This window comes from Notothenia rossii (genome assembly GCF_949606895.1).
Source record: "Notothenia rossii genome assembly, chromosome: 2".
In the NCBI taxonomy this organism is placed as follows: Eukaryota; Metazoa; Chordata; class Actinopteri; order Perciformes; family Nototheniidae; genus Notothenia; species Notothenia rossii.
In genome coordinates this window covers 62,944,494-62,966,496 of record NC_136904.1, presented here as the reverse complement: position 1 = coordinate 62,966,496, position 22,003 = coordinate 62,944,494, and the positions used below count along the sequence as shown (strand labels likewise).

The 22,003-nt window shown below is 40.6% G+C and overlaps 1 protein-coding gene and 1 long non-coding RNA gene across 6 annotated transcripts in view; one reads left to right on the top strand and one right to left on the bottom strand.

The window, feature by feature from the left end:
• LOC307028307 overlaps positions 1–22,003 on the bottom strand; it is a 378,320-nt gene that overhangs the window by 88,977 nt on the left and 267,340 nt on the right. The window lies entirely within an intron of this gene.
• On the top strand, positions 221–21,632 carry LOC307029560 (uncharacterized protein). 5 transcript variants are annotated; one of them, XR_013805399.1, is made up of 6 exons: positions 16,477–17,394; positions 17,558–17,620; positions 17,711–17,914; positions 18,062–18,103; positions 19,898–19,989; positions 20,730–21,632. XR_013805399.1 is itself a non-coding variant. In XM_079665642.1 (5 exons), the coding sequence occupies exons 1-4, from the start codon at positions 365–367 to the stop codon at positions 19,966–19,968; spliced, it is 648 nt and encodes a 215-aa protein (XP_079521768.1). In that variant the 5' UTR covers positions 234–364; the 3' UTR covers positions 19,969–19,989; positions 20,730–21,632. The 5 variants fall into 5 exon arrangements, 2 of the variants coding, with proteins under 2 accessions (XP_079521769.1, XP_079521768.1); XM_079665642.1 differs by lacking the exons at positions 16,477–17,394; positions 17,558–17,620 and adding an exon at positions 234–695; XR_013805400.1 differs by having other exon boundaries at positions 16,478–17,620.

Genomic DNA, 22,003 nt, shown 5'->3' with positions numbered 1-22,003 from the left:
AAGATAATATTGGTTTTAAAGAATTCAAAGTTATAAACAGCAACAGGCTCTTTAACGAAGGCACTGTTAGCCTAACATATAAACTAGTTGTTCACACTAATCCTAATATTATCACTTAAAAAAGTGAAAATCGTAGTTCTATCTCCTGTTATCAATGCATTCACATTGCCCGCCATGAACTTCCGGGGAACGATCCTCTTCCACATGAACCACGTGACGATAACCGTTTTTGGACAGGGCTGCAACGATTAGTCGACATAATCGACGACGTCGATCATAAAAATTCGTCGACGCGGAATTTTAGTGTCGACGCGTCGTATAAAAACAATCAGAGAGCCGGTAACGTTAATTCAAAACTGCGCAAATGTTCATTTGTAACTGCAATGCACTACAGGAAGTGCTGGGGGCAGTATACTCTCCATTGTCTGCCATGACTGCATTCTGTACTAACAACAAAGAAGAAAGAATACGAACGATGGCGGAAAGGAGAGAGAATGAGGGTGATGAAGAGCTCAAAAAAGCGAGACCGAGAGTTTCGAAAGTGTGGGAGTATTTCACAGACGACAAGCCAAAGAAGTCAGTGAAATGCAGAATTTGTAAAGGGGAATTGGCATTCCACGGCAGCACTACAGTGATGCACGAGCATTTAAAACGCAAGCACCCTGGAACCGTGAGGCTGCTACTTTGGATCATGGGTAAGTTTGAGCAAGTTAGCCATAGTCATGTTTACGTTAGCTTACATGTTGGAAAACAGAACGTCTCATGGTTAATGCTTGCTAAGCAAACGCTATTTCAGTTATGTTGAGGCTGCGTGTCCACCAACGAGCTGCTAAACAGCGCCAAGCTTACAGCGTAGTAGAGCACACTAGAGCTTTATGGACGCTGTAATTAATTCCAAACTTAAAATAATAATTAACAAGGGTCTGCGAAATGACAAGAATAAATGATGTTCATGTTATGTTAAGGCAGAGGGACTGGACAACAGGGTGACATTCACAGGTGTGCAGACTTGAGGTAAAACATGCACTGGAGCCCGGAAAAGGAGCCGTGCCCACAGGAAGCAGAGATGGAGGGTGTGACAGAAATAATCGTTAGATTAGTCGACTAATCGAAAAAATAATCGACTGATTAGTCGACTACCAAAATAATCGTTAGTTGCAGCCCGCTGTCGTAACTCTTCTATCTATACGGCGCTGGTTCCACCTGGAGTAAATCCACAAGCTACCCTGCAGTATACAAAGTCATTCAAACTAGCTGCACCTTTAGCAGCTTTGAGAACACTTTCATGATCAATCATTATAAAACATATCATATCTATTATTCTGAAATGGACCAATCTGCACAATGACTACTTTTACTGTTGCTACTTTCAATATATATTTTGATGAGAATACTTTTCTACTTTTACTTTAGGAACATTTTTGAATGCCGGACTTTTACTGTAACAGAGTATTCCTACACTTTGGTACTTCTACTTTTACTCGAGTACAAGATCTGAGTACTTTTACTTTTACTCTAGTACAAGATCTGAGTACTTCTACTTTCACTCAAGTATAAGATCTGAGTACTTCTCCTTTTACTCTACAAGATCTGTGTGCTTCTACTTTTACTCAAGTACAAGACCTGAGTGCTTCTACTTTTACTCAAGTACAATATATATATATATATATACTTATACCACCTCTGTTTATAGCCTTTGAAAAAAACTATTATAAATAGAAGGCTAAAGCTAACGTTAGCAGATTGTGACAATGTATGCTAGCTAGCTCAACGATTCCTTCAATAATATTGCCACATAAAAACTTTTCAGTTCACATCACGCTCTGCCGCTCCAACAGGGAGCTCTGCTCTGAACACCTGAATGGCCCGTTCTAACAGCTGTTCACCAGCGGTCCAGTCTGTGCCACAGTGACTCCGGACTCACAGTTAATATTAACGAACGCACCCGTAGGTAATGTAGCTGCTGAAGCTAGACCATCATCTCGGAGCAGCAGAGCCTTATTATACATCCATGAGCAGAGCCGACAGGCAGGAAGACTCGAGCACACAGCTCGTACTTCATTATAATATATAAAAAAAGAACACCATGCGTGTCATGATGGCACATGACAGCTCACGGCCGCAGATTACTCCGGGTCCCAGACCCCCCCCATACCCCAAAAATAGTTGTATTGCTGATCTACATGAATCACACAAACGACCTATTTTGGATTCAAAACGGCGAATTTCGCCGAAAGGTGACAAGTTTGCATCACCGAACATAGACAGAGCACAACTGAAACATAACATCTGAAACGATGTAACAACATAATACACTTGTGGGGATGCAGCTTGGGATGTGAGTGAGGGACACGGCTTAGAACGGGCGTGGCGCCTGGCAGGACAGGAGAGTGTGTGCACCAGTCTGCCTTGATCTATGAATTCATGTCCGTGACACTCACTGCTGCCCACAGCTGTTTTATAGAAGGAAAACCTCCTTCACTTCATGAAAGTGTTTTAACCACACAAACCTCTACACACACATGACGGGTGTTATTTTCCCCATAAGGAACAAGTCGCTGCAAATTATCCCGCTTATTACATGGCCACATTCTCAACAAAGTAACGACATGACTCCCAATATTAATTTAAATGCTTTTATGGATTTAGAAAATGTTTTTTTATTGATTTAAAAAATAGTTGTAATGATTTAAAAAATAGTTGTATGTATTGATTTAAATTGACATGCATCCGCCAAGAAAAATAGTCCGTTGTTACCGTTTTTTAAACAGTCTGAATGAAACGGCAGCTCTCAGCTGTGTATTTACACAACTACGAACGTGTGCTGCGCCCTCTTACTTAAAGTGATCCCTGAAAACAATTGTTCTATTCCTCAAAAACTGGATAGTTACTCCAAAAATATGAAAATCGTGTCAAATTGAGCGCCAGACGGCATACACAGCTCTTTTTTTTCCGGAGCTCCGACGTCGCGTTGTTGTTTACGTTGGCCGCACCATCTTGTATACGGACGCTCGCCAGGATTCATATCACAAGATCAGCGCCCTCATACTATGTTTTTCTAGAAAAACCCCTGGTGTGTGTGTTGTAATTTTCAAATTATTAAAAAGGAAGCAAAGGTAAACATGCTGTCCTTTAAGATCTTGTGCACATACTTCATGTTCCCCCCAGGTGTCAGTGCCCCACTTGGGCCACCCCAGTAAACAACTGGACACGCTGATGTGTACATGCATGTGGATGATTTATTCTATTGTGGTTAAAAGAAAAAATTGTAAGAACTGATGAATGAAAGTGCACTATGGGCTTAAGTAATGGCAAAGGAAACTGAGTCCAAGAAAACAACCAAAACAGAAAAAGGACACTTCAAGAGGTGCGTTTGAGGTTATCTGTTCACCCTCAGGTGCATTCAGGCAGTAACTGACTGACACATTGTCTACTGTAAATTCTGGTTTTGATTGTTTTGTTGAAAAAGCACCTCATTGTTCTGAACAGAGCAGAAACCGACCCACATTTCAAATATGCAGAAAACAAATGCTTTGCTAAGTTCTAAGGATATCCTTGTAGCTGAAACATCATGCATTAATGGGAGAAAAATTGTAATGTTTGAAAACCCATAATATCACACCTTGTAGTATGTCAGAAAAAGGTTGAGTATGCAGAGCGATGTTATGTACGGAGCCCCTAAAGGGACATGAAGAAAAAAAAAAAAAAACAGAGAAAAAAAAAAGTCAGGATAACGGGTTAGTATCTCGTGCGCACGAGATACTAACCCGTTGTCCTGACTTTTTTTTGGGGAGAAAGTTACCGGTGCGCCAAGGAGGAAGTGAAGCGCACAGACACAATCATTTCATTGCAGACTGTTATCTTTACGTGGGGAAATGACAGTGCATTATTTGAGATATATTTCGTACTCAGACTTCACTTTAAGGACATTTCGGCCAGGGGTGTGTGGTCACTCCAGGAGGCAGCGGGACGTGTAACTCAGAGAAGAGCAGCACCAGCGCTCAAAGAGCTTTTACGCACCGCCTTCTGTGTTTACCTTCATTGAACAGCTATAAAGAGTGACCACAGGCCGTTTTAACCACACACACCTCTACACACACACCGAACTGCCCGATTACTCCCCCTTTTATTAGTTTTATGAAGGAGATCGCCGGTCATCAGGACGCATGATGGGCGGACTGGGACTAAAAATCAGCCCGGGAATCTCACCCTGCCCAGCCGACGTAAACTGTCAACAGGGGGGGGGGGGGGAGGTGGGGCAGTCCGCCACTGGCTCTGTGTGTGTGTTCTGAGTGTTTGTTTCCCTATAAAAAAGCTGCGGGGGAAGCAGGTACTCTGCGAGTCACGGACATTAATTCATAGATCAAAGCAGACTGGTTTACAAACTCTCCTGTTTTGCCAATCCTGTGCTTAAACCAATAGCTCTACACCCCTGGCCGAAATGTCCATAAAATTAAGTCTGACTTCAAAATATAGTCTATCTCAAATAATGTATGCTCTGTCATTTCCCCACGTAAACATAACAGTCTGCAATGAAATGGTTGTCTAATGTGTGTTCCACTTCCTCCTTGGTACATCGGTAACTTTCTCAAAAAAAATAAAGTCAGGAAAACGGATTCGTTTCTCGTGCGCACGAGAAACGAATCCGTTTTCCTGACTTTATTTTTTTTCTCTCTCCATTTTTTTTTTTTTCCATGTCCCTTTAGGGGCTCCGTAGTTATGAATAAATATACCTAGTTGTATTCAGATTTCATGTGAGTTTGTCCAGTTGCAGTGCAATGTGATTTGGAGAGTGAGGCTGTAAGAGGCACAGATCAGCGCCCTCATAATATATTTTTCTAGAAAAAACCCTGGTGTGTTTGCTTAAAGCTATATGCTAATGTTGACATGCTAACATGCTGATGCTTAATGAGTAATAGCCCTTAAGTGGATTGATTAGTCCTTAATGCGTTTAACTTCAACATTTAAAAATCTTCCCAGGGGCAGGGGCGGATCTAGAAAAATATTCGTTGGGTGGCAAGAGGGTGGCAGGAGAATTTCAGGGGTGGCATCCCCTGGCAGAAGTGTATGCTGATTTAATCGCAGTCATATCAATTAATGTTAAGTTGGAAAGCCAAAATATTAATATTTTAACTAAATAACATTTGGTGAGACTATTGTGGCACATCAGTAAAGCCTTAAATATAAATATATAAGGTGGCAGGTGTAATTTAATGAATTTTAACTGAACAATAACTGAATGTGTTTGTCTCTTAGACCCGCCTGGGTACCAAATCTATGCAGACTGCTAGAATAAGTACGTTAATTAACTGTCTCATCGATGTGTGTCTGTATGAATATGATATTATTAACAATCATATACTTTCTATCAGCTGTCAATCAGTGTTATGATTCACATATTCAGTGTTATTATTAAATAAACTATATTTTTTGGAGGAGTTAATGATGAATGTTCCTCAAGATACTTGCTCACCAAATTTGAAAGACAAGTAATTATATCATATATCAAAAGATTCAAAGGAACAGTTCAGCGCCGCACAACTTCATTGCAAACAGTTACATCCTTGACTTTACATCAGAGAGAACAAACATTAAAAAAGTGACTAACTGCATCAGTTAGGGTTAAAAAACGTGTATTCAGCTAAAACATATACATCGCTGCAGTTATTATCCAGTGGAAAGCCCTTACCTACTGGCCTAGTTAAATCAAAGTGGTTACTTTTTTTTGGCTGGGCAGTGTAGTTTTACACACCGTCTTATTTGACTTTCTCTGGACTTAAAACAGTTTTTTGGGAGCAGACCCCCACAAAGAAAAAAAAAAATATATAAATATACTCACACACCTAAGGCCATCATCTTAACAGCTGAATGTGGCGATTACCATCGTGTTCAGCAAAACTTCTCACAAACGTATTAAGATTTAAAGCTATGGTGCATTTTGATTCAATGCTGAGTACAGCCTGAAGAACATATCGAGGATTGAAAAAACTAATGTCACAACAGGACTTAGAAAAGCTTGTCCATGCTTTTATATTTAGTAGACTCGACAACTGCAATAGTGTATTCACAGGGCTGACAAAAAAATCCATCAGAAAGCTGCAGCTGATTCAGAACGCTGCTGCACGTGTCCTCACTAACACTAAAAGAGTGGATCACATCAGTCCGGTTCTGAAGTCTTTACATTTGCTTCCAGTCGGCCAAAGAATTTATTTTAAAGTAGCTACTATTGCTATTTTTTAAAATCATTACATGGTTTAGGACCAAAGTATATTGTTCAACTGCTACATAATTACGAGCCATCAAGGTGCCTCAGGTCTTCTGGGACGGGTCTGCTATCGGTTCCGAGAGTGAAAACAAAAAATGGAGAGACAGCATTTAGCTATTATGCCCCGACACTCTGGAACAAACTACCCAAATCATGCACGTCCGCAGAAACGCTTACTATTTTTAAATCGAGACTAAAAACATATCTCTTTGGCTGCTTTTAATTGAGATGCTCATATTCACACTACAGTAGGCCTATGCCTTTTAAACGTATTGTATACCTGTGGTGTTTATTTTTATTATTGTATTATCTTTGCTTTGTAATGCCTGTTGTAAAATGCCCATGTGTTTTTACTGTATTTATCCTAAAAAGTCTTTTAATTTGTTTTGTAAAGCACTTTGAATTGTCGCATACAGAAAAGTGCTATATAAATAAACTTGCCTTGCCTTGCCTTACCTTACAGCCAAACTTGACAGGCTCTCCTCTGTCATTGTAGACCACAAACACCTCATTCCTTCCGTCTACTTGGATCCGAAATGCTTCTCGTTTTGCGCTGTCCCCCGTTCAAATGAAATCGCCGCCAATCATATTTCCAGGCTCGCGCCAGGACCGGGGGAGGGGTTACAAGGCTCACGTCTTGTGCTGCATTCACTTGCACTCGGACATTAGAGCTTTTCTCTCATAAATGTCCGGTGAGCCACAACTTTTCTTTCAAAACAAAGCTGCCAACTGGGGTGGCAGCTTGGGTGGCAAGGCATTTTTCTGAGGTGGCAGCTGCCACCCTGTGCCACCCCGTAGAACCGCCAGTGCCCAAGGGACACCCCTAGAGTGTCCCCAAATAAAGCAGGTTCAAATAATTAAATTGCATAACATTTATTTTAGTAAAAACTGAAAATGGGTCCCACAGACCCAAACAGCACACAAAGGTTAAAGGTGAGCATATAATAATGTGTGTGTAATGAAACAAATACCAATAACTATATTGCATTTTGTTTTCTTATGCGCAATTACTTCATAATGTCTTTGTCTTTTTCGTCCTGCATTTATTGTGCCCCCCTCAGAAGATAACTGGCCCCAGCTTGGCCCCCCCAGTCAAATTGGTCTAGAACCGCCACTGTCCTTATGGGTACTGCAATTTTTAAAGTGCCGGAGTGGCGTTCTTGTGCTCTCCGTCAGAACTACACCCCTGTCTGACGAGACATACTGTATACCACGTGATGACACGTTAGGCTTGTGTAGTGTTCAAGGACCCTGACCTTGGCCAGGAAAAACAGGCACTCGCTTGTTTAATTATTTTGCGCCTGTCTAGATTTTTTTTATTTTTTGCGTGTGTTTATAAATTACCTCGAGGGCCGTACCAAATGGTCTCGCGGGCCACATACGGCCCAGGGGCCGGAGGTTCCCCACCCCTGACCTACCAGCTGCATTGACGAGGATATACAGGGCTGTATAGGTAATCTGATTCTGATCTGGCTCTTTCACGTTTGGTTTACAGGCATTAATTCCCTCCAAACATGATTTATAATGTTGATGAGGTGTCTCTTCAGTGCAGACACCAAAGCAGGTAGACGCAGAGAAAGGATGATATATAGCCACAAGACAATTGTTTTTCACAGGTATTTTTCATATCTTCATGGCCCTTTGTGATGGATGCATTATTTGATTAACAGATGACATCCTGAAATAAAGGTTATTGTTGTCATTTGACTCATATCTCACTTTTCCTTGCCAAGAGGACAACATAGGTAAAGATTGGCTCATCTTACCCCACTCTCGCCTAAGTAAAGAAAACCATATATTGTTGTTGTTGTTTGAGGTGAAGTACAGAACACAGCAGCTTTTATGAATGCATGATGAAGCTACTGCAGCCCCCTGTCACCATAGCAAAAACTAAACTTTAGTGATGTATGTGCAGAGTTTGAAAATAAAAGTCACCTCATCTTGTGAAAGTAGAACGTTTCTCCCCTTTAGGCAGGTGGTAAGGGAGCATAGTGTGTTGGTGTAGAAAATAATGCAAATGAGAGGGGACCTTGTGCAACACCAGAGGATATGCCATACCTTTTGGACATATGGTCTACATTACTATCATCACATTGTCTTTAAAGTAATACATGTTCTGAACCAGTTAAGGGTGCCTTAACTGGTTATTATCCGGGGGGGGGGCTTTTGGAAGGAAAACGTACAAAATATTTGCGTCCGTAGGTTTCTCCTAAATTCACCAAAAGTTAGCATTGTAATGTAAAGTAAAGTACCGCGACCGCTGTTTGCACCATGTAACCTGAGGTATCGTTGGAAAGCTCCGTCTCTCCTGCACAATCTCATCGGATCCAAATATGGTCATTTCCTTTGTATCAGCAACCAATCGTGAAAGTACAAAGGGGTGTTAAACCAAGAAACGAAATCTCATTGACTGGTGTCAATTTCTGACAACTTGATTCGTTCATATGCGTCACCTGGTGTGCTAAAACACTTATTGGTTTAGATTTTGCTGGAAATTTGTATTGGTTAAGTGGTCCTGTATGAAAAAGTTTGAGAAACACTGCGCTAGTGGATTGTCAACGGGGGGAGCCTCGGTGCGCAACACACTCTCACTCCATAAACGTCCAGGAGCGACGCTTGGTCAGGGTCCCGAGGCGTGCAGTTTGGACGCTCCTAGGCTCATTCAGCTTCATAAAGGGTCACAAATAGCTTTCAACTGATTGCAATGTATTCCCATCTGCGGCGGGATTTGACGCTCATGGAAGCACGGCATTCATTTGTGTCGGCTGCCCTTAAAGGCAATGTGAGCGTCCATTCCCATTGGATAACAGAGAATTGTACACCATGAAGTAAGTATTCTCTTTACTTTCAATTGGTTTGACAGTGATATCTCCACTACTCATCAACTCAAAAACACCAGATTATCCTTGTTGATTAAACGACATTGATAGGTTTTGTGAACATTTTCTTGTTGCCCCAGCTGGTCGACACCTCTTTGAGCAGAAACAAAGGCTACATTAATGTATTAAATCGATGTTAATCCAGGTGGATGTGGAATTAACGGACGTGACGTTGTGTGATTTCGTTGCCAGGCAACAGCTTCGGTTCATGTTAATTTACAAACTCTTCAACTACAACCGTAGTTATATTTAAAAACATGTTAGAAGGCCTCACAAAATACTTTAATTTAAATTAAAATTGAAATGTGAAGGAATGTGTGTACAACAAAATACATCCTTACGAAATACGAAACCGGAAACAGGTGGAGGCAAGATCCTCAGCTCGATTTAGCTGCAAAGCACGGTGGGATCTGGTGTTTATAAATGTGAAATCCGAAAACATATTTTAAAAATAAAATAATACATTATTCCGACTGTGTTTGCTTTTCTATTTGAAAGTCATCACATAACGGCATTGTAATACACGGTTCGGCTGCATTAAATAGGAAATATCTGCCGTAGTTTTATATTTATAGAGACCTGATGAGAAACATGAGGGCTTGAGACAAACAGGAGGAAATGCCGCCAAACTGAAAACGTGACGTGGATCCTAAATATATCAGCACTTAAACAACATCTTACATTTCTTTTCACACAATACGCCTCCTTGCAGTATCAACAATAATTCAGCTGACTTTTATATTTGATCCAATTGGTAGATTGACATTATTTACCATAACAGTGCAGAGCTGATAGAAACGGGCACCTAGTGGTTAAAGCGCGTTATTGTATTTTTATTATTTTTATTATTAGATAGTAATAGAATCCCTATAAAGTATATTCATTACTCGTTATTCTCTACTAATAGTTAATTAAAGACTGTATATAATGACTATTTTGCACATCCCTTTCAAAATTTCAAGATTTTTAAGGTTTATTGACAAATCATAGTAGACACAACTACGGTGTATTTGTATTTATTTATAGAAGGACCATGCATACAAAAACATTAATCTCAGCAAAGAGAAGAGATGCAATATGCCAGATTATAGCTAATAGCTAGTTTCCATCTGTGGTCCTCAGGCAGGTTCATAACAATCAATAAACAAATAATGACATTGCATGATCTCTATCAGTCAAACCATTTTAAAACCTGATTTGAGTACAGCTCAATAAATTAATACATAGTACACTTGAAATACACTTACATGATCTGCTTAAACAATTGCTAAAACATAGCAATGTTAACTATGTTTAAGCACTTATTTTAACTGATATTATACATGTACTACTCTTATAAGATGTATGTAGATAGTATAAGAAATGTGCACAATATGACAGTTTAATGGTGGAGGTATACACACATATTGATACTGTAGACGTCTTGTAATGCACTGTTGAGGAACCTGCGACCCAAGTTTTTCATTCTTTGCATAATTACACCGTAGTTGTATATATGTGTATGTGTATATGTCAATAAACCTTAGAACATCTTGAAATCTTGAAAGGGATGTGCAAAATAGTCATTATATACAGTCTTTAATTAACTATTAGCAGAGAATAACGAGTAAGGAATATACTTTATAGGGATTCTATTAATATCTAATAATAAAAATAATAAAAATGCAATAACGCGCTTTAACCACTAGGTGCCCGTTTCTATCAGCTGTGCACCGTTATGGTGTAAATACAGTCAATCTACCAATTGGATCAAATATAAAAGCCGAATTATTGTTGATACTACAAGGAGGCGTATTGTGTGAAAAGAAATGTAAGATGTTGTTTAAGTGCTGATGTATTTAGGATCCACGTCACGTTTTCAGTTTGGCGGCATTTCCTCCTGTTTGTCTTTACAAAGCCCTCATGTTTCTCATCAGGGCTCTATAAATATACAACTACGGCAGATATTTCATATTTAATGCCGCCGAACCGTGTATTACAACGCCGTTATGTGATGACTTTGAAAGAGAAAAGAAAGCACACTCTGAATAATGTATTTTATTTTTAAAATATGTTTTCGGATTTCACATTTTATAAACACCAAATCCCAGCGTGCTTTGCAGCTAAATCGAGCTGAGTATCTTGCCTCCGCCTGTTTCCGGTTTCGTATTTCGTAAGGATGTATTTTGTTGTACACACATTCCTTCACATTTCAATTTTAATTTAAATTAAAGTATTTTGTGAGGCCTTCTAACATGTTTTTAAATATAACTACGGTTGTAGTTGAAGAGTTTGTAAATTAACATGAACCAAAGCTGTTGCCTGGCAACGCAATCACACAACGTCACGTCCGTTAATTCCACATCCACCTGGATTAACATCGATTTAATACATTAATGTAGCCTTTGTTTCTGCTAAAAGAGGTGTCGACCAGCTGGGGCAACAAGAAAATGTTCTAAAAACCTATCAATGTCTGTTAAGGGAAATGTTTACATACTGTATGTCCTCAGTTATTGTATGTATAGAGAGATTGTGTCTATTCTGTACTATAGGGATGTAATACTGTTATTGTACCACTGTGAGGCACTGTATTACGTGCTACGTAATGACCAGGATTGCGTCATGTAAATGAGGGTGTGTTCACCTGATGCATGTGTACACTGTCTATCTTTGTTCTCTTCTAAGTTAGCTCGGCCGAGCGAAGGCATCACCTGTGAAGCAGAGGAATAAATCATGCTCAAGGGCTAAACAGTTCATCGTCTCCGTATCCAATATTTCTCTCCGAGTGCAGCGTAAGAATAAGCCGCCATCCTAAACCTCAACAGGTTATGAGCCCATTGCAAGAGAAGCCTTAAAGATATTAAGGGGATATTATGCCGGGAGGGGAAAACCCCGGATAATAAACTTGTATACCATGTTGACATCGCTTCAGAAGACGCACAGTGAAAGTGTCAAAGACTATATCATACGGGCAGAAACCACCAACACTGCGCTACGGAATGCAGGTGAAACGTTAGGCGACGGCCTATTGATAGCCATGGTTTTAAAAGGACTGCCTGAGATGTTTAGGCCATTTGCAATACACGTGGCACATAATGATGACAATATAACGTTTCCAGAGTTCAGGACAAAGCTAAGGAGTTTTGAAGACACAGAGAAATTAAGCACGACAGAGTCGAGTGATAACGTGATGAAGACTCAAGCGAGACCCGGACGGCGGCCCGCCAAGCAAGGTGCATAAGACAGGAACAGTGACAATGCCGATATTGTGAGTTTTAAGTGCGGCACAAAAGGCCACCGAGCGAGAGTGTGTCGGCAGAAGACATAGTGTAGTCAATGCAAAAGTGACACACACAAAGACGCCACGTGCAGGCATAAAGACAGACAAGATGGCGCGAGAAAAGTCTCAGAAGAAGATGACGGCGGCGGCGACGCAGATTACGTCTTCAGGATCAGAGACGGAGAAAACAGGGTCCAGCGGCAGCCAGCACGCAGCATCCAGGAGAAGGGCCTGATGGTCGACACAGGAGCAACCTCACACATCATCACGGACATCACCAAGTTCAAAAACGTCGATGACACGTTCAAGCCAGAGACACACTGCGTGGAGCTGGCAGACGGTATCCGGTGCAACGGCGTCGCTCAACGCAAGGGAGAAGCAGAGGTTTGCCTGGTCGACAGCGGAGGACGGCGACATACCACTATGCTGAAAAAGGCGTTGTTTATACCGTCATATCCCCAGGACATCGTCTCAGTGAAGGCAGCGACCGCCAGCGGAGCCACGGTCGTTTTCAAGCAGGGAAAAGACGCTTTGATACACAAAGACGGTACCAGGTTTGACATTCATGTGTACAACAGGTTGTATTATTTGCACACTGAAGGTGAGAATAGTGACAAATGCAATGCTTGCCATGATGTACAGACGTGGCATGAAATACTAGGCCACTGTAATTATGACGATGTGCTACAAATGCAAAATGTGGTTGAAGGTATGCGGATCAAGGGCAAAACAGATAGACCCGACCAAGAATGTGAGGTGTGTATTCAGGGGAAATTTGCACAAACCAGAAATTGAAACCCTGATAGTAGAGCAAAGGCTCCATTACAAATGGTACACACGGACCTAGCCGGTCCAGTAGCTACAGAGTCAAGAGATGATTACAAATATGTACAGTCATTCACTGATGACTACTCGGGTGCAATATTTGTATATTTTCTAAAAACTAAAAGTGACACGCTACAGGCAACGGAAACATTCCTAGCAGATACAGCCCCATACGGGAAAGTGAAGTGTATAAGGTCAGACAACGGCACAGAGTTCACATGCAGGGATTTCCAAACGTTGTTAAGGAAAAATAGGATAAGACATGAGACGTCAGCCCCGTACTCACCCCACCAGAACGGTACAGCTGAGAGAAGCTGGCGTACTCTTTTTGAGATGGGTAGGTGTATGCTAACTGAAAGTCAGCTACCAAAACAGTTATGGAACTACACAGTCCAAACAGCAGCCATAGTGTGTCACATATGTTTTAACAGGCATACAGGACAAACCCCTTACCAGATGCTGACAGATAAAAAGCCTAACCCCTCTACAATGCAGAAGTTTGGGTCTGTATGTTACACACACAAACAGGACAAGGGAAAACTTGATTCCAGGTGTGATCAGGGGCGTTTTGTGGGTTATGACAAGAACAGCCCCGCGTATTTGGTCTATCACCCAGATACTGAGAAAGTACAAAAGCACAGGCTAGTCAAGTTTGTAAAACAAGGTAACTGTGGAGAAACAGACACAGACATTTGGGTCAGACCCAAATGATGACAAAGACAGTGTGAGGCAGCCTAGGGCTAGCAGGGTCACACAGGAGATAAATGAGAGGACAGAGAATGCTAAAGAGACTATTGCACAAAGTGACAGTCCAGTAACTATGTCTGACGACAGTAGCCAAACACAACCAAGTGGGACAGATGATGAATCTGAGGGTGGGAGATACCCGACTAGAAACAGAAGGAAACCAAGTCACTTCAAGGACTTTGTAACTGAAGACAGTGATAGTGATGTGATTTATACTACCATAGACTACTGCTACAGAGCAGTATGTGGCATTCCACAGACATTTAAGGAGGATATGACGTCTACTGACTCAAAAGAGTGGGTCAAAGCCATGGATGACGAAATCCAATCATTAAACGACAACAACATATTTACCCTGAGAAATCTGCCAAAAGGCAAAAAGACAGTGGGGGGCAAATGGGTTTACTCTATCAAAAGTGATATTGAGGGAATGGACAAGTACAAAGCAAGGTTTGTGGCCAAAGGCTATAGCCAGAGGATGGGGATTGACTATGGAGAGACTTTTTCCCACGGCCAGCTTGACGAGTGAAAGAGTGTTGTTACAGAAAGCAGCACAGGAGGACTTGCTACTGCATCAGATGGATGTAAAAACAGCGTACTTACACGCTCCTATAGATTATGAAATCTATATTGAACAACCAGAGGGTTACGAAGAAAGAGGGGAAGGTCTAGTGTGTAAGCTAGAAAAATCTCTTTATGGTCTAAAACAATCCGGTAGAAATTGGAACAGGATTTTGCACGATTGTTTAACTGAAGACGATATTGCACAGAACCCAGCAGACCACTATGTCTATGCCAAAGAGACCGAAAGTGGAAAGGTGATTGTAATCATCTGGGTCGATGATCTGATCATTGCAGCTAGCAATGACAAAATACTGAAGGAAGTGAAAGAGATGCTCTCTGCCAAATTTAAGAGGAAAGATTTAGGCAGCCTAAAACATTTTCTGGGTATCGATTTCAAACATTCGGATGGATGTGTAAAGATGTCACAGGAAAAATATTTTAACAAGATACTGGGGAGGTTTAACATGCAAAACTGTAAACCCAGAGAAACACCCTGTGATCAAAAACTTGACTATACAGAAAATGCAGTGGAAATGGATGATGTCAGGATGTACAGAGAGGCGGTAGGCAGCCTTATATACCTGACCACATGTACAAGGCCAGATTTAAGTTTTGTTGTGAGCAAACTATCACAATATTTTGCTGAGCCTACAGAGGAGCAGTGGGTAACTGTGAAACACGTGTTAAGATACCTTCGAGGCACTATAGAGAAAGAGTTGTGTTTCAGAAGAAACGATAGTGAGAAGCTAGGCTTACTAGCCTACAGTGATGCCGACTGGGCATCTGATGTCACCGACAGGCGCAGTACCACAGGATATTGTGTAAGCCTCAGTAAGAACAGCTCTTTAGTTTCATGGAAGAGTAAGAAGCAGCCTACAGTGGCACTTTCCACCTGTGAGGCGGAATACATGGCTCTGGCCTCAACTATACAAGAGTGTATATATCTAGAGCAGTTACTGGAGGATATCGATGATTACAAATATACACAAACAGTAGTGTATGAGGACAACCAGGGAACAATTGCCCTAGCCAAAAACCCTGTAAGCAGACAGAGGTGCAAGCACGTTGACATAAAGTACCACTTCATAAGATCAACTGTAAAGGATGGGAAAGTAACTCTGGTGTACTGCCGTACTGAAGAGATGGTGGCAGACATAATGACAACCTGTAACTAAGCTGAACCGGAAGAAGTTTGCAGGAATCGTTTTTGGAGTTTAAAATGTGTGAGGAGGTCCACATTTTCATTTTGTTTACATTTTTGGAATACAGCAACCTGAGAACAAGTGGGGTTGTTAAGGGAAATGTTTACATACTGTATGTCCTCAGTTATTGTATGTATAGAGAGATTGTGTCTATTCTGTACTATAGGGATGTAATACTGTTATTGTACCACTGTGAGGCACTGTAGTATTACGTGCTACGTAATGACCAGGCTTGCGTCATGTAAATGAGGGTGTGTTCACCTGATGCACGTGTACACTGTCTATCTTTGTTCTCTTCTAAGTTAGCTCGGCTGAGCAAAGGAATCACCTGTGAAGCAGAGGAATAAATTATGCTCAAGGGCTAAACAGTTATATTTCTCTCCGAGTGCAGCGTAAGAATAAGCTGCCATCCTAAACCTCAACAATGTCGTTTAATCAACAAGGATAATCTGGTGTTTTTGAGTTGATGAGTAGTGGAGATTTCACTGTCAAATCAATTTGACAGTAAGGAGAATACTTACTTCCTGGTGTACAATTCTCTGTTATCCAATGGGAATGGACGCTCACATTGCCTTTAAGGGCAGCCGACACAAATGAATGCCGTGCTTCCATGAGTGTCAAATCCCGCCGCAGATGGGAATACATTGCAATCAGTTGAAAGCTATTTGCGTCCCTTTATGAAGCTGAAGGAGCCTAGGAGCGTCCCAACTGCACGCCTCGGGACCCTGACGCTCCTGGACGTTTATGGAGTGAGACTGTGTTGCGGTGTGGGGAAATTATACAGATGGCTAGTCCGCCCCTGAATAATGTCTATGCACCCGTTATTATTAATAATATTAATATATATATTAATTATTTTGTAATCATCTCGCGACCCCCACTCGGGATCTTGAGACCCCCCGGGGGGTCGCGACCCCCACTTTGGGAACCCCTGCTCTAGGAGGAGATTCAGGTGATAAGGTGGGGGGTGTTACCTTGGTTGGTGATTGGCTAATGGTTACACAAGCCAAAAAAAATCGTTATGACATCATAAAGTGGCCAAGAGGGGACACATGTTTATGTATAAAAGACATGAAAAAGTGGAATTTGTATAATAGGTGACCTTTAAGTCTACTAGAATAAGGATTGAGGCCTTATTTGCAAAATTGATGAGTCGGTGATCATTCATTGTTTTAGTTGCAGCAGTCTCTGTACGGTGGTTGGACTTAAAACCTGATTGAAATGTTTTAGGGAAGCGTGTCCTCAGATGTTTTAGGGAAGCGTATCCTCAGATGACTTCAGTATGACGTGGTTAGTCTGTAACTTCCGGCCACTTGAAGTCATCTTACTTCTTCTTAAATGTATACACTGACCACACCCTTTATCGTGCCAAAAAGGAATACATACGTTACTTTGTCATTGTCCTCATTGCGACTTTGAAAATAATTTGCAATGTTCAAGCGACGGTTTCTATAAATATATATGGTTAGTCAGCAAACGCAACCGGGGGAAAGAGGAAGGGTTGATTGTCCGCAGAAGAGGAAACAAAGGTTTTATAGGGGGACTTCCTATGATCATCAAACATGTGTATGTTAGCAGCCAGCACAGTCTACGTGTTTGAAGTGAGCGTCTAAAAAATGATTATTGTATCAGTGGCCTACTTTCTCCTGTTAGGTAAGTCTGCTGTGTGTGTGTGTGTGTCTGTGTGTGTGTGTGTACATGACATGAACACAAAGGAATAATTCATTATCTATGGCATTTGTTTAGTTTGGGAACCAAATGATTTAATCTTAATGAACATAAAACATGCTGTCCATCACGTTTCTGTTATTTTTAGTGTGTGATGCAACAGGGATTCCTCGAGTCAACACAACCGTCGGGAAATCAACGATACTCCCATGTTTGTTGAACACAAATATAACTGACCTACATAATCTACGATTTTACTGGCAGGATGAAAACAAGAAGGTTTTATACTCTTTTGATAAAGGAACAGAGATGCCAGAGCATGTGGACAGACTTTATCGAGGCAGGACCACAGCCTTCCATCAGGACATGAGAATAGGACATGTTTCAATCAAACTTGAAAACACAACGATGGAAGATAATCAAAAGGTTTTCGATGTTTTTGCAAAAGTGTTTGAAAGTGGAGGGACAACCAATAGAATCTGCCAACTTACTTTACATGTTGACGGTAAGGAAGAACATTTAACTTTTCACTACAGGATTAATCAGATAGAGGAAAACAAACCATTCTCTCAGTTAAGAAAGGAAAAGCAATGTAGCGTGTTTTCCAAAACGTCTTTTTGACAAAAGTGAAACTTCACTTTCTTTCTCACAGCTCCAAACGAGATCCAGGCTACCACCTGCCCTTCAAACCGGAGTAAGTTAATAGCAGAATTGATTGTTCTGTGTATCCTTTAACCGATAATTTCCTGATTTAAAACCATGGACTGTATACATTTTTGAAGTCTCTAAAATGCTTTAAAAGAGCCGTTGAGTAGACCAATGTATGTGGTGGCCATCTTGACAGTGATGACTCCGCCTAACTCCTGGCTAGCCTTAAAATGGGCAAATAGGTGGATTGTGGGTGGAGCTGAGGAGCAGATAGCTAGCTGTTAGCAGCACTGTAACCCTAAACTGGAAATTAGTTAGCGTATAATTACTTCTGGTTCCCTTACCTCAATGTCAATGGTTTTTTGAATGTGCTTTTAGTTAGATGCCTGAAATAAGTAAGATCTGTCAACACAAACAAGAGATTTTCCTATTTTGACCTACAACATTTCTGGCAATTGCATTTTCATTTCAGAAATGACAAAATGTATGTTAATGTGGAGATAATCCTGCTAAACAATACGTGTGTTTGCCAAAATCTTATTTTCTGCCTTATTCCATAATCCAATGACATCCAAGAGGGCACTTGCAAAGCTAACTAACTTATTAAAACCTACCGGAATGTATTAAAGCCTTCAACAGGAAGTCTGCAATCGTTCTGACTTACCCAGCTGGCCTACCTGGCTATTTGCAACCCTGTTTGTGTCCCTCAAATCACGCTGTGCGCAAAAGGTTCCCTGCAACAACCTCAAGTGAACTGTACAAAGTAGGAGACATTTTGTATTGTGAGACAGATGTTAACAAGTTGAAGATACAGAAGGAGTTTACTATTTCATTAAATGTGAGGGTGGAGGGATAGGTTTGAATTGGGCCTTCTTCAGACCAAAATCACAGGGACACACAGGAAGTACAATTTTGTCAGATTTACTATAAACCTAATCATGTGGTGCTGCTGACACCTGCTGGACTAACAGTGTATTGCAAATATACCAGAGGCCCTTTTCACAGAACATTTGTTAACATGTCTCAGTAGTAGAGCCATCTGTAGTGTTTTTTAAGTAATGTCTGTTTTTTTACCTACTACTGTATGACTATTCAAACTGTCTCATGTGAAAAAGGCCTGTTCTGTTACATATGAAGAGATATTCATTCTACAGGAAGTTTTATGATTGTTAACACTTTAAACAAAGGATTACATTACATGTCATTTGTTAGACACTTTCATCCAAAGAGACTTGCATACATTCAATACTGTGGGCAATCCCCACAGGAGTGTCTTGCCCAGGGATATAACGACATAGTAGTGGGGTTTGAACCTGTGACCCCCTGATTTGAAGTCCAGCACTCTATCCACTGAGCCACAGCCACCCTGTATAGATAATACATTTTTGAATAACTATAATACAAGCAAACAGAGCCAGTAATCAATGAGTGATTAAAATAATCAAAGATTCAATGGCTTTATGTCATATGCACAATAGCTACAGCGATATTTAATATTATATTATATATATATATATATATATATATTAAGGCTCCTCCAACAATGCAACATAATATACTATATAAAAAGTGCAAAAGAATGGTTTAGTTTAAAATGCAGAAATAACTGAACCAAATTATAAACAGGTAAATTAGAATGACGTCAAATAAAACCAGATATTTAAATGTAGAGTAAATTGAAATACTGTGTATTGTAATAATACATTATGTATGTAGACTGTATTCATGAATTCAAGCTATTGCTCGTTGACAGATTCCTATTCTTTGGCTACTACAACAGAACTAGAAATGTATATATATATATTATACATTCTTTTTTAAATCAGTTTTTTTCCTGCAGGTGGAGCCGAGTGGAGCCCCCCCGCCTTGGCTGAAGCTCTCATGGTGGCTGCTGTTCTCCTCTGGATCTGAGGTTTATAAAGCACCTCAAATGTGAGTTGTCCTTTTAATGCACAGAGTGCAGGTCTGTTGTTGGTTCCCAGAGTCACAAATGACATCAATATGAATGTTCTGTCTTTCCTTTCATTTAGAAATTAAAGGAAATGCTGGGTGAAAAGCGTCTGCAGCAGCTTTCACATTTCACAACGTTGTTTCACCTATTTCCATCTAATGATATGTTTCTTTGAAATGTTTATGAATTATATAAATCTTTAATACATTAAAAGTATGTTGAACACTGGGCACTTAAACACACATACATACTAGATTAGAGGGTCCTTTGTAAGAATTATGCTGCTTTCTATTTATATCTCTACATGATATTTATTTTCATATCATTATCATGATATAAGTGTGATAGTGAATATTTCCAAAAGCTGTGTAGAAAAAAACATCATATCGTCAACAAGTGTCCTTGGCAAGCTACTGAACCCCAGATTGCTCCTGTGGGAATGTCTACGATATTGAAGTAGTTGTAAGTGACTCCTCTTAAAGACACTGGTACTGGCCTACCATGCCACATGTCATTCATGAGGAGCACTGTTTGTGTGCATGTGAGTGTGCATGTGTGCAGGTGTAGATGTAATGAAATGGCCATCCAAGTCTGGGACCATGAACTGTTTAAAAGAAACAAAATAGAACCTTGGGGGATTTTGTCATTGGGGGGCGTATAAGCCAAATGGACAGCAGCTTTGAAGGGATGACTCATGATCTTTTTTTCTTATTTGTTTTAGATGAAGTACGCTGGAGACATAAGCTGTAAGACAAACTAACTCAGGAGGAGCCGACTGGGAAAAGGCCATTGGAATTAGCTAAACAAATAAGGAGAGAGGAATTTCTGCATGACCAGTAAAAGAAAGAAGGCTGATACAGCACATATATGTGACACTGCAAGGGTCCCACTGGGAGGGTCAGGGGTCAGCCTTTAGCAAGTAACACATTAATAAAGACCTTACCTGCAGTGAACAACTTGTTTACTCATCTAGACACCTGTGTAAAATGCTAACCAAATTCTGTGTCAGCTCATTTGCTGGTGGGAAAAAAATAAGAAATGATGAAGTGAGGGTCCTGGATGGATATCCTCGTGGATTCATCTTCCTATTATACACACATGCATTTCCAAACATTTGGACTACCTATGTTGCAAATGTATTATATTTTCAATTTACACACGGCATCTATTGCACGTCTGTGCGTCCTGGGAGAGGGATCCCTCCTCTGTTGCTCTCCCTGAGGTTTCTCCCATTTTTCCCTTTAAACTGTGGGTTTTCTCTGGAAGTTTTTCCTTGTACGATGTGAGGGTCTAAGGACAGAGGGTGTCGTATTGTCATACTGATATTCTGTACAAACTGTGAAGTCCACTGAGACAAATGTAACATTTGTGATATTGGGCTATATAAATAAACATTGATTGATTGATTGAAGAGTCTGCTACACATTCACACACACTCACTCACACCTTTAGCCATGCCATCAGGAGCAACTTGGGATAATGTATCTTATCCAATGAAAGGTTGAATTGGCCATTGTTCCTTACGGCCACCCCTGAAGAGCCATATCTTTTGTGAATTTTATGATGTAAAAATGTGATCTTTTTTGTGAAACATAATATTATATTAAAGAGGCTCTATTCAGTTTTTTGGAGTTTTCCTTTTCCTGTAGTGTTATATTTAGTTTTTTGTGCATTTACATGGTCTGCAAAGACTAAAATCCCAAATTTCACCCCTCCATTGGACTCCTTTGTTTACTTCCGTAACATAATGACATCAATAATCTGTCTCGCGCCTTCATTGGCTAGCTCTAAAAGACATTGTACGTGATAGGCTAAGGGGTGTGACTTCTCTAAGCATTGAAGAATCACAACAGAACCAGCCAGCTAACCAATCAGAGCAGACTGGGCTCTGGTTTCAGACCAGGGGCGGACTGGCCATTGGGAATACTGGTGCTGTGTGTGGGCCGGAGGGACAACATTTTTATTTTTATTTTTTTCTTTGCCTAAATTCTTCCG